The 13,805-nt window shown below is 33.5% G+C and overlaps 1 protein-coding gene across 1 annotated transcript in view; it reads left to right on the top strand.

Annotated features, from left to right (window-relative positions):
* The window catches only part of SF3A3 (Splicing factor 3A subunit 3), a 40,726-nt gene extending 27,434 nt beyond the window's left edge, over positions 1-13,292 (top strand). Inside the window, exons 18-25 of the mRNA XM_035731522.2 lie at positions 220-289; positions 2,476-2,547; positions 3,418-3,685; positions 5,292-5,352; positions 7,103-7,451; positions 8,760-8,833; positions 11,360-11,432; positions 12,757-13,292. Of these exons, the coding sequence (XP_035586035.2) occupies positions 220-289; positions 2,476-2,547; positions 3,418-3,685; positions 5,292-5,352; positions 7,103-7,451; positions 8,760-8,833; positions 11,360-11,432; positions 12,757-12,806 (1,017 nt within the window). The 3' untranslated portion in view covers positions 12,807-13,292. The remainder of the gene's footprint in view (positions 1-219; positions 290-2,475; positions 2,548-3,417; positions 3,686-5,291; positions 5,353-7,102; positions 7,452-8,759; positions 8,834-11,359; positions 11,433-12,756) is intronic.
* Positions 13,293-13,805: the final 513 nt, after the last annotated feature.

The raw sequence follows: 13,805 nt of genomic DNA, 5'->3' as shown, positions 1-13,805 counted from the left end.
GTATCAATGTTTATTTGTTTAAATGAATAAAATCCGGTTATTCAAATCAAGGTAAGTGGAATCGATGATTGCACTTGCGAGTTAGTGGCAGGAAATCGATCACCGTAACCACTGAGCTACCGCTCAATGCTATTATTGCCGTTATTATTATTACTATTATTATTATTATGCATTTCTTACGTACATAAGCATCAAATAATCGTGTTATCAATTCTTTAGCTTTCAGAGTTAGAAAAAATTGGTGAAGAGATTGTTTCAATCGAAGAAGAATTAGAAGCTATCAATAAAGGTATATCTTTATTGTTTTTTTTTATGCATTTCCTTTCATTTTCACATACGGTCTTTTCCAAGTACATATTATCCCATCGTGATTACGTCGTCCCTAAATATAATTAAAATAGTATTTTATCAAATACCATTTGTTTGAAATGTTCAAACATTTTGACTTGTTACATTGCATATTCAGCATGCGTAGATAGCGTCAAGTCGCTGTTCATGACAGCAAGCTTACCGAAGATAGAGATCGTAAAATTCGGCGGAAATCCTCTAAAGTTTTGAACGTTCATGAAGGGATTCAAGGCTAACATCGCCGACCGAGTAAACGATGACACTCAGCGAGTAATGTATTTGATACACCATTGTGAAGGTATAGTAAAAAATGCTATAGAACACTGTGTTTTACTACCAGAAGAAGAAGGTTACACTAAAGCAATTAGTATTCTACACAAGCAGTTTGGGAGACCACGTGATATCTTGGAAGCATTTTTAACAGAATTACTAGACGGATCATCATTAAGTCGTTTGTCGTTTGTAAGATTTGGTCCAGAGTGTATGCAATTATTCAGAGACATGCCTTGTAATTTAGCAGCACAGTCAAAGACTATTCGAACTTTACCTGGCTTTTTAGGGTTGAACACAGGTTGATGTGGAACAAAATACCTTTCTTCCTCGATAGTTTGAATCACTCGAGAAAAATATCCTTTACTTTCGTGAGTGGCTAATATATTAGCATACTGCTTACGAAGATGCTCTTCCTTCAAATGGTCTTTTACGTAGGTATATCAGTCGTTCTTCTATTTCACGTTTATTCTTTGGAAGTGAGTGCCAATCCACCTTCCAGGGTATCGGCACTCGATAGTGTCCGTCAAACAATATTGTTTGTTTGTCGGTCATTTCCACGATGACCTTATCGCATAGTGACATAGCAATCTTGTCTGAGTACTTATTTTCGGAATATTCATGTTCGAACATTCTGAGGATGTCGTCCTCGATGGAACCCTTTGCTTCTAATCAGTTTATGAAGACTGAGGTTGTACTAGCTTGACCTGTTGGCCCAAATAGTGCCCATCCTAGCATGGTTAGTGAAGCGTGAGGTTGTTTGAGCTTCCCAATGCGCTGGTCGAGAACCCAATGGGTTTCTGGAACGTCGACTCCAAGTAACAAACCTACTCTGTCGCAGGCTATAGTAGGTAGCCGTACACCTTTCAAATGTTTCCATCTTTCCTGGAAGTCGGTTGGTGGAATTTCTGCTTTTTTAATAGGTAGGTTATCGACAGTGTATGCACCTTCAATCCTTATTCGGTTAGTTTTATCTAAAGATTCAATTTCGAAATTAGTAAGTTCAGCGGTCTGGGATGACACTCCGATTACAGAGGATATCTTTAATCGAGTCAGTGTACCTGAAATTCTCACCTACTTTGCTACATCACTAAGTAGTAGTGTCGTATCTGAGCCGTTATCTAACAAGGCATATGTATTCACGTGTCCTGTGGGGCCATGTAACCTGACAGTTACAAATCCCAAATACATCCCAGTAGAGTGAATAGAGTTGCAGCGTGCTTGTTTAGTATCAGGCTCTGTGTTGTGAAGAATTTTATGATGGCGTCGTTTACATCCATCGACGTCACACAACATGGGTTGCCGACAGTCTGTTGCTCGATGATTGGGCTTTAAGCAATTAAAGCACAGCTTAAACTTCTTCAGCATTTCTAGCCTTTCGTTGTGACTTACTGCTAGCAACTGCGGACAAGATGCGACTTCGTGGGCATCAGAGCAGATTAGACAATGCACTTTTCCTTTACTCGACAAGGCATGGACCTTAGCTCTAATGGAGACCGATTGGTTGTTCGATGTCGTCTGAGCTTTGTAGCTCCCACTTGCTAATTGTCCATAAGTTTTGTGAAGATTGTTTCATGTTGAACATTGATATTAAGTTTATTTAGGTTTTCTGTGTTTTTCTCATTAACTTTTCAGTGTTTTGTTCTATGTTACTTGATAATATTCAGTAAATAGTTTATTCCTAACAATTTCTACGCGTATGTTTTGTCGTTTAGCATTCTGAAATACTTTCATATACTTCAAACGTTTACTGTATTTATCATTATAATTACTTTCTATCAAGAAGGTACTAGTATTATTAAAGATTCTATCTATTATATACCGCATCTTTATGATATTACAATTTTTTATCCTCAGAGTTTTCACCTAAAGAAGCTAATCCATCACAACTTGACGAGTTAGAGGCCTATATGAATGCACTTAAAACAAGTCAGTTGTTTTATAAATAGACTAACAAACTACACTTTTTTGGTAACTTTTTAATTTCTTCTTATATCTATTAGGGAATTTTTTGGTTATATAAACTCCGTAAAGTAATTGGTAATGAATTATGTATAAATCAATAAATCACTGATTTTTAAGTCTCGTGGTGAACACCAACACTGAAATCCAGATACATCCAGTCGACATATCCTAAATAGGATGAAATACGCATCTTGAATTCTACTGGTAACTACTATCCAACTTTAGTGGAAGCTTGTGACTAGATTGTAGTATCGTGACAACTCACTCAAGATGAACATAAGCCAACAAAGACTGATCTATGACTGCGTACATAGTTGTTTTTTCAATGACCATTATTATTGTTCGGACCAGAAACAGTATTTTAGCTATATTCACCGGTGTTTATCACTTTCTTGCAATTTCAAATGCGAACGATTCTATAGACTTTTTATTTCTCACGAGTGGAAAAGAAGTCATTTATCTAGTTCGAGATGTTATTTGTTATGTAGGGTGGTGTTTGGTAGTCAACAAAAAACTCGCCAGGGAACATCAGTTCCCTCAAGACTACAGGTAAAAATGTTTCTTATCTATTACCTTCAACCACCTACTTACATCTCAACATTTTGTACGCTATGTCGAGTCACTTAAACTAGTAGCCGCACTACAACTTGATAGAATTTGATCAGCATTAAGGACTTGATAAAAGTGACATTGGTCACTACTTGAAAATCAATGAATTTTAAAAAAAGTGTTATTTTGTTACTTACATTACTAAAACAGCAACACAATAGCTTGTTTGAAATAAAAAAATTTAACTGAATAGTGAAACACTTCCGTTTTTCCGCTGGTCTATAGACTCATCTAAATGTGCACAACGTTCTAAATTAAAAGCACGTCTAATTTCATTACGTCAAACTGAACTGCAACTTTTTCATCGTGCTGGACTTTCAAGAGTAGGCAAAACTGTGAAACAACTTAGCAATAAACAAAATAACAATTCTGAATATATTTCATCATCCGATGCTGCAGCCGCCGTTCGAGCAGCTCGACAAAAATTAAATAATGATGCTGGTGAACAACAAAGTGAAAATGATCAACTAAATGCTGTTACATCTGAGCAAAAGTAAGTTTTTACAATTTCTGTTATGATAATTATGATATTTCGTTTAAGCAAAACCATTTACAACGATTGACACTAATAAGGGCAACCATCAAAAAGGGATAATATTAACAAAAGTGAGCATCGAACAGGGGAATAAAATTTTTAAAAATTTGGATCAGTTCGCTGTCTGTCTGTCTCTACAATGTATCTATTCCCTTACTGTTGAATATTAAATTAATCTGATATTCATAGCCTACTTGTATTATGCGATTGATCTATGTCTGTATTAGTGAATATGAATTTTCATTTGACAACACGAATTGCTCGAAACTTTGTCAAACATTTCTGGAATAGACTAAATTATGGCGCTATTTTGCTATATGAATATTCTTTAATATAATACCCTATTTGTTCTACTAATATACATAATATTCCGGTAACAATCAAATGCGACCAGAGTTACCTAAACAGGTGTGTTATTTAAGTCAGACTCTCCAAGGTTTTTATTTCATAAATGATAATTAACTTTGGGGCAGTGCTGACTCTCAATCGATGTCATTTCAATAAAAGTATCAAAAAGACATTCGTTTATTGACCTCAATTCCTACTCAAAATAGAAGTATAGGATAAAATACTTGGACTAATAAAAATAATAAATTGTTACCTAATTCGAAAAATTACAGTACTTGTTGAAAGTAGATTCTTTATTGAACGTTTAAACAATTGCATTTTTGACTATTCTTCAACATAAACAGACAGAAGGTGAACTGACCCACTTTTCAAATTTTGAAAACTTTTATTTCCCTTTTCCGTCGTCTCCATTATTACTATGGACTTTTAGATAGTTGTCGTGACTAATCCTTGCGCTTATTCATGTGTGGCTGTTTGAATGGACACCATTTACAACAGCAGGTGTAACATGTTATTTATAATAGATGAATTATGATTAGCAGTGGAGAATCCATGACTTTCTGCCGACGGTTATTTACATTATCATGTGTTGTAATTATTCTTTACGTTATTTTCATAGGAAGCTTTCATTTTTACAAACAAACCTGTGTTATAAGTAACAGATACTTCACAAGTTGAGATTTGTAACCGATTCGTATAAATATATTGTAACAATGGAACCGTTTTCTCTAGATAAATCGCTACTTTTGATTTGAACTTCATGTGATTGAACAGTTTTATACAATTTATGTACATTGTTGACTTTCAGAGGCTGCCTTGCAGTCATGAAAGAGAAGGAACATTGGGAGACAAGAAGTACACTCGCTTTTCTATAGATATTCCAATAGCTCTCATCTATCACGTAGGGCATAGATTGACAAACACTCGATGTATTTTCTATATCCGCCTACCTTATGTTGCAATAAACTCCCCCTTCATTGCTCTATAAGAATTATTCTCTTTGTAACTGACGCTCATACATTTATTCTACCGAATTAATTATTCAATCTTTTATGCTAAATCGATCAACAATTTCGTCATATTCTCGTTGAAAAAAAACCCTGGGATAAAGTATGTTTCATTGTCTTATTGTTTAGGTTATTTCAGTGTGTCACTAAAGTAACATCATAGTCTTATTGTAGTTCTTTTCTTGTTTTATATCGATTTACAATCTTAGAATTAAAAATATTCGAGCTGATAGAAATGCATTAAAAAGAAGTCTACAAAATCATGCCAGAGTAAGTATTTAAAGTGTATATTAAGTTATTTTAGCAAAAATTATTAACTTAATTTTAAGATATCTGAAATGATCCATTTACATTGAAATAATTGTAACGCATCCATTATGAACACAGTTTTGAAACAAACTTTTAGTGTGCTTGTATATGGAAATCCATGAAAGTTTCGGTGAATCGATTTCTTAAAATATATTTAGAAAACATCGGTATGACGAGGGAAAAAAAACCGCGAAATTGATTTAGAGGAAATATATGTAAAGGCTTTATGGTAGTAATTCCATCAGTTATAAGTAACGCAAAAAATCCGGCACATATGTATCAGTACACGTTGCCACAGCTCATTAGCACATCTGGATGAAATTATCAAGATAAATGTCAGATTAGTAGAAGTGGTAACAATATAAATGATATTAGAAACAATTAGGTGTAGACAATATAATTCAAGAAAAAATGATGTATTTTCTGGATAGAAAGTGTAAAATAATTTCCAGACATATCTTATAGAAGATAACGAATTAACTTGTCGAAACCATGTCACCCACTGTTTCTAACCATCGTACAACGCCTAACCAAATAGTCTGCATCTGTTAATATGGTTCACTTCAACAGTTTCACGTCTTAGATTAAGCGCATCTATTTCTCCACTAGCAAACATTGTACATCGAAGTAGGCAGCGGTTAGTCATAAGTAACACATGATATTCAACATTTTACAAACAAATAGTAGGTAATGTAATTTAGTGAACTCGAATAGTTTTTTTCAATCCCTGACATATTTCTCATCATTTATGACTTAGTTAATTGTTCTAGGTAACCAAAGAATTCACTGGAATCCGTTCATCTATGACGTTATTTTATACCACAAATCAAACTTATTTAAACTAAGTATTCCAAATGTTTCAATATTTACGCATACTGCCCTTAACAAACTTTGTTAATAAAAACATCGTCTGTGCATTGAAAATCGATTAGAAGATAATTAGACATCAAGTCAATATATTAAAAGACTAAATTAAGAAATTGCTTTCGAAGACTCGTCTTCATCAGTTCAGTAACATCGGGACCATAAAATTCTTAGATTAACATTAATAGATGTTGCTAAAACGAATCCATTGAAGATAGTTTATGTATCTATCTTTTATTATGATTTAACGATACGGAAGCCCCCCTAAATCGAATTTGAAGTCCTTCGTAAATCCTTGTACGCGTCAGTCAATCAGATTGATAAATAACTTTTAAAATGCAAGGGAGAAGATTTCTTACTCAGGTGACTATTTTTAATGATATTACACTTTCTAACCTAAATAGTTTATAATTGCAAATATTTCTTTATCCTTATAAAACACTATCATCTATTTGAGGTAGGCACTTGATAAGGACATTCAGAATAACAATCAAAATGCTCCGCGACTAAAATACACTAGTTCCAGTTTGCATTTGTTATTATCACGCTTAATGATTGAAACTTTGGTGTTTAAAGCTAAAGCTTACTGAATCCAAATTTTGATGTAAATATCACCAGTAATGAGATGCAGATAAATCCAGCTGACTAGTCTTAGATAGGACAAAATGCACCCTTGATCAATGCCACTGCTAGTTTAATCTCTATTGAATTCAAATCATAAAGCGTCTCAAGATTTTTGAATAAGTGATTATTTTGAAGTTATGTTCCACCTAAATCATACAATTTAGCTACAAATCTACACCAGTTACTATTTCACTTCATATTATTCTTTATGCATTTTTTCTAGACACTTTATGTATCTCAGAAGAAAATTGAAATAGATAGACCATTTGAAGTGGAAAATGATGATGATGACGATGGTGACACCAATGTAAATGATATTGGTGACAAAGAAGAAACAAAACAAATGGAGATGAGTGTAGACAATGAAGAGAATAACGTTGATACCGCTATTTCTGTTCCTCAATACAAATCGAGCAAATATCCAGATTCTAGTTGTCAATCAACGTTTCCCCTTATTTCTACTACTGCTACCATGAATATTGTAAATAATAATGACAATCTTATTGACGATTCCAGTACAACTATAAGTAATGAACAAGGTGTGGAAGAAAACTTAACTGAAATTAAATTATGTAAGTTTTAAACGATTTACGAATTGACTCTTTTTTCGTGTATAGCCGATTGGATTGATATTTATCTACTAGCAAAGAGATAAGTAACAATGAACAGTATACATGAATATCGAATATGATTGCTTGCTACTGATCTACCTTCCAGCAACTTATATCTTACTCTGTAGTAATCACATAAAGACAGATAATAAATGTTGATATATAATTATTCTAATTTCCACATTATTAATACTTTCATATCGTGTCCGAGGTCAGTGTAATAACCGTGATATTTGGTTAGAGACTGTAATTGATACACCTTAGAATCGATCAGAGTCGTACAGATGGATTCGTTCTTTATGTTCCTCTCGAAGGTAAACTACAATATACCCTCATAACATTTCCTTTCTGGAACTATTCCAATTTTTACTCCTTCTCATCGTCACTGCTTTTACATATTGATTACCTTACTATTTGTTAAACACGTTTTGTTGATTTGTTATGCTAACACTGGGTGATGTAAGTTTGTGCCAAGCCCTACATTGATTATGACTGCCTAACTGACCACCATGTTTACTTATGGTGCATAAATTTAACCTGATGTATTAATATTGGAAATAAGACATTATTATTCATTATTTTAACAGAGATATGACGACAGTTATCACTTTTCGGTTGCCCACTTATTGAGATACCTGAAAAAGGAAAACTGGTGGAACTATAATTTATGGAAGACCTTCAAGGGATGCTTAAGTAGCTTGGGGGCAGTTCACCTGCCTACTAGGGTCAAAAGAGGGTTATAAATAAGTATGAGGAATTACAATTAAGAATTAGCGTTAGAACTTAAGGTTAGAAATGAAAGTAAGGGTTTTCACCACGAACTAATATCAGCTATAATGTCAAGATGCTATTTAGCTATATGAATGAATGAATTTCTCCCCAAAATCCAAGACCTGAAGTCTGATTGGCTTGTCCAGTGCAGAAGACGCTGGACCTTGGGATATAGGAAAAACAGCAAACGTAATATGGGAATGTAAATTTAAAAAAATGTAATCAAGTTTTTCGTTACAAGAAAGAAATTAGTATTATTGACAAGAGTTAGACAATTTAATGTCACTCTAGAAACACATATTCGTGTTAGGTCTCAGATTGGACATAATTAATAAAAGCAAATGTAACTTAATTGAAATATTTGCTCAAAACAATAATTTACGCACATTTAATTTATGGCATAAAGTGATACTACTTATTTGGTGAATTCTAATAAAAACCACAACTTTACTACTAGTAAACTATGCCTTTAATTACATTGTCCTTTCATGTATTCAGATGTCGATAAAAATCAACAACCTTCCAAGGTGTTGGGACCAACTTTGCCTCCGTCTCAATCTCAAAAACCTCTTGTAAGTGATCTCTTTCATGTACTTACTATTGTCATAATTAATTCGTTTTCTTTACAAACTGTATTCCACCGTAGTGTAAGACTCTTCTTCACAGTTTGAACTTGCGATTATTTCAATGATCTTCACTACGCGGTATCTTAAGTGAATCATATATTTAACATTCACATCATACTCACTTCAACAATACTTTAAAATGAAGCTGAAATGTATGTATTCTTTCTTGAAACTCATAGAATAATTCATATAAATGGACAATACCGTTTTCAATGAGATCTTTATTAGATTTTACTCTAATATACAATTATTATTTATATGATGCATATATGAAAAATATTAAGCCAAGTGGAGTAATTCACTACTACTTCACCATGTATAATGGATTTTATTGTAACTTATTCACCAGGTTATTTTAATTGGTGACTGAAATGCGCACGAAATTCAAGTTCAAAAATAACAATTTGTCTAGAGAAAACGGTTCCATTGTTACAATAATATTCATATAAATTGGTTATAAATCTCAACTTGTGAAATATGTTACTTATAACATATAGGTATCTTTGGAAAAAAGAAAGCTTCCTATGAAAATAACGTAAAGAATAATTACAACATATAATAATGTAAATGACAGACGGTACCTGTCTAAAGTCAATGCTGATTAACTACAATCAAAGATAAGGAGTACAAAAATATGAAATCTCTTGAATTTCAACAAAGATACAAGATACGTGCGTAAACTGGAAGTACTTGTTACAGTTGTCGAGAGAATATAATGATAATAAATAAAATGAATATTACTATACTGAAGGATATTACAGGACACCAACCATACATTACATACCATATGATCCAAGTTTATTAGAAATAAAACTAGTCATTGAATATTAATAAGTAGCATAAAGCAATACACAAGAAATTAAGTTGGATAAGGGAAGAACAAGGGTTGTAAACGAACTGAACACAATGAATTAAATAAGCATTGAATTGAATATTGTTCGTTTGTACGTGTAATTCTAATTTACAACACAACAGTGTTGTTGCCTTCTCGTGGCGAGGGTGTTGTTTACGAAAATGAGAGGACGAAAAGCGAATGTCTGGCGCTTTAACTGGGTTGGTGGACATGGAAAGTCCACCTAAGGGAGTTGGAAAACCCTGATTCCAAACCAGCATGGGCTCCAGTATCCTGAAGGAACAAATGGCGTATGAACCAATCGTTGGTCACCGGCTACCATGGGACTGCATCTCCTTACGATGCTCCACTGCCTTGTGGGTCGAAGGCTCCGGGTGTGGCCACATAAGAAAACCACCTGCTTCGGTTTGGGCACCCGGGTAGTATCACAGCCCTCACACATATCAAATGAGATTTGTGTGGCGCATATGTATTTGGTGCCTCCTTGTACCAATATCTATGTGTTAAAATAAATAAATAACAGGTGCCATACAAATATTGCTCGCATCTGCTGGGATCACTGGGTAAGTCATAGAGAGGTTAGACGCAAGGTATTAGGGAATGATGGTAAGTCAGTCTACGAGGTTGTAAATCTTCATCGACTGGAGATAGTTGGGCCACGTGTATGTATGCCTGAACACCGATTATCACGATGCGAATGGTAACTAGTTTTGGAGACGGTTGGAAGAATGTTAGGGGCGGTCAAACCAAACGTGGTATCAATCCTTGAAGCCACTAACTTCTGTTCTGAGCCATGATGGTAGGTTCGGACTACTTGGTTGGGGTCCACGTGACTATCGTAACCAATGGTTGGAGACTGTGTGTGACGTGGCTCAGAATCGATCATAATGACGTAGGTGTATACACTTTTTTTCCCTTAAATCGTGAGATTAAAATTGCATTATACGAACTAATCCTTCTCATTCTCCCTGTATTATATCCTTGTATGCAATCTTTCCTTTATATATTACTACCATTGACGTAACTAGTTCTATGAATTTGGTGTTCATCTTGTTGTGCTAATGAGGTGTGGCAACTTGGATCGATGCATATAAGTGCCTGGTCTTACGTTGTGACTGAGTAACACTGAAGTAAAATAAATAAAGGTAGAAAAACGTTATTTGTCTATTAATTAAAGGGACTAATAAAAGTGGCGTCGTTAACCATACTTAGCAAATTTTTTAATAATCACTTTTATTATCATTTTGATCACAAAACAATTATAGTACAGGATTGAAAATCAATTCGCCGAAAGAAGAGGAAACTGTTGTCATTGAATCAAATCTTTTTTATTTTACAATTATCTTAGGGTTAGTTTTCAATTACAGTTGATATTCGTCGTGTTCACTGTTTTTACTATACCATGTGATTTAGTAATTCAAGCTGACACACATATTTACAACAATCATTAAAATAAATTTGACTGATTGGCAGAATTCATTCAACTGAATTTGAGATAAATCGGATCAAATTTATATGAAGTTACAAGTTAAGTGGAGGAATGGTAATTTTTTTCGAAACATAAAACTTTTAGTTATTCTCTAAATATTACATTGTTTCTATTTTATTTGTATAATCAGGAGGTCAATAAGAGGACAAAAAATTATCCAGAAAATGATTCTGACGATTATGTGGAATGGTTTCCTCCATCAGGTCAGTAAATATTCATATTTAATTACCATCATTATACATATATACTGTTGATTTAACCAATTAAATTTAATGGGATATACCCTACTCCCAGTCAAACTGTTGATATTTGTATCATTTAAGACAAAGGTTTCTAGTTGGTACATGCCCTAGTTTATCGAATAGATTCAAAAATATATTGTTAGTTTAATTATCACACAGTAAATAAAACTAATAATCAAACGTTAAATATTCTGTCCTTGCAAGTAGCGTGTGAAACGAGGCATGGAATTCAGATCCGGCAAAACCAATAAAAACTGAACACAGTGTGCTCAGAACCCTTCCCACTAGATGTAATGATCCATGCCTTCCAAATCAGCAAAAAAATGGTTGGGAAACCAAAAATTTTAAGAGCATGACTGAAACAACCCACATCTTAAAGTACAACATCGTCGAAAAACGTTAACGAAGCTATAGGTCACCAGTGAATATCACTGTTTCCGTTGTGTAAACGAGTCTTCGATGTAGGTATAGCTTCTACATTTCTGTCATAATTTGTCGTTTGAATGCTTATTGTCTCGGCTCTTTTAATGCTACTTTTTGTATCTGGTCGTCGCTGATTGTTATGTCGGAAATGCTTATCAATCATACTCGGAACGAGGAACCTATGCAATTCTCACGACGCGAAAGTAAAAACACAAAGACTGGTATAGGTGATGATTTATCAACCCCAAAACACGACCATGACGACTCTAGTCGAAAAACACATTCATTTATATATTGATTGTGCACCCATTTTGATTAATAATTAGAATGAAACCACATATATAACCAATCACATACTGAGGATAGTTCATGTCGATGGAATACAAGAATATCGTACCTCATAAAATAAACCTAATACTACATTGAGTAATCATCACATTGAATTAAAACGGAAGTAATGTTGAATAAAACTCACATTGAGTAAATCAATCGAAAATTGACTTTCCTTTCCATCATATCAATTCCCCGTTCGATACTAGACACATTACAAACGAATCTGTATAATTTATTCCTTCTAGGTTAATCATTTATTCCTAACAAAAATAGAGATGTTTTTTTAGTTTTATAAACTTAGTATATGGTTTAAAAAGAATATATTTGTAAAATCTCAGCGAATGAGATGTCTCAAATTAACTCGGAGCCCAAATATTGTGAAACTATTCGTTCAAATTTAGACGAAAGTTCTTATTTATTAGTATATGGTTGTTGACAAAAGAATAACTTCCATATAAGTTTAAACAAAGTCCACTTTTCAGTTGTTAAGTATTTATTTTTTTACTATCATTTCATTTGGATTTTTCAGACCAAAGTGGAGATGGTATCACTTCTCTTAATGCTAAATATGGATATTAAATGCATGAGGACAATTTAGATTTCTTGAAATTAATTATGGCTTGTGAACTACAAATTAACTCTTTGTAAATGTATGTACATACAATCCTTCCCTGTTTTTATGATTAAACTTTTGAACACAATAATGATTGTTTTTATTTTGTATTTTACATCAGTAAATGAGAAATACAATATAGTATTAAACATCTAAACGAATTATTCTCTACAAAATTATATTACTTTGTTGTCGATTAATATTTTGGGAAACATCATACTCAAAAGATATCCGAAGATGTTTGACAGACAACAGGGAAAAACTGCTTTAAGTACGGTTTTATTATAATTGAAAGGTAAATGTACGGTACTGGGATATCTTCCTTTAAGGGAAAACAAAATACTTATGCATGTGGGTTGCAGATAAACATGTGAGCATGAGCTATCTAATATGCGTATATAAAAAGTAACATGAATTATAGCGTGAATATGTGGTTAAAGAATTAACACGTATGAATAATATAAGATAGGAATAAACATGTTAAATTATACTGCATTGGTGAATGCTACTGTTTATTGTATTGCCGTTTGTAAAAGGTAGCAAGTCAGTATAGTACTTGTCATCGGTATCATGAACAAATGCATCGAGTTCCTGTTAAGTATACTGCCTCAGGATGAGGCTTATTACAAGATCATGTGTATGACTTTCTGTCAAACATTGCAGATAGCCCGTTACACTTAGCGTATTGGGTATCAGGATCTAGTTATTAATTTATGCTATCGTCTAAGCAGATATTCCGTCGATGATAGACTACATTGTGGTTTTTGAATATTCACACCCCATTAACACAAAATCAGATTCTTTTCCATGCAACTGTGATAGGCCTTGCTTAATAATTGAAAGAACCGTGAAATGACTTAATATCACTTAATAATCAGTACTTTAACGATTCAAGTGAAGAAAATGCTACTAGTGTGGTGCATGTTATTCATGTCTGCCGGCGTAAGTAGTATGTAACGCCAGTC

The sequence above is a fragment of the Schistosoma haematobium genome, chromosome 1 (assembly GCF_000699445.3).
Source record: "Schistosoma haematobium chromosome 1, whole genome shotgun sequence".
Taxonomy (NCBI): domain Eukaryota; kingdom Metazoa; phylum Platyhelminthes; class Trematoda; order Strigeidida; family Schistosomatidae; genus Schistosoma; species Schistosoma haematobium.
The sequence above is the reverse complement of the archived record's forward strand: the minus strand, read 5'-3'. Positions and strand labels throughout refer to the sequence as shown.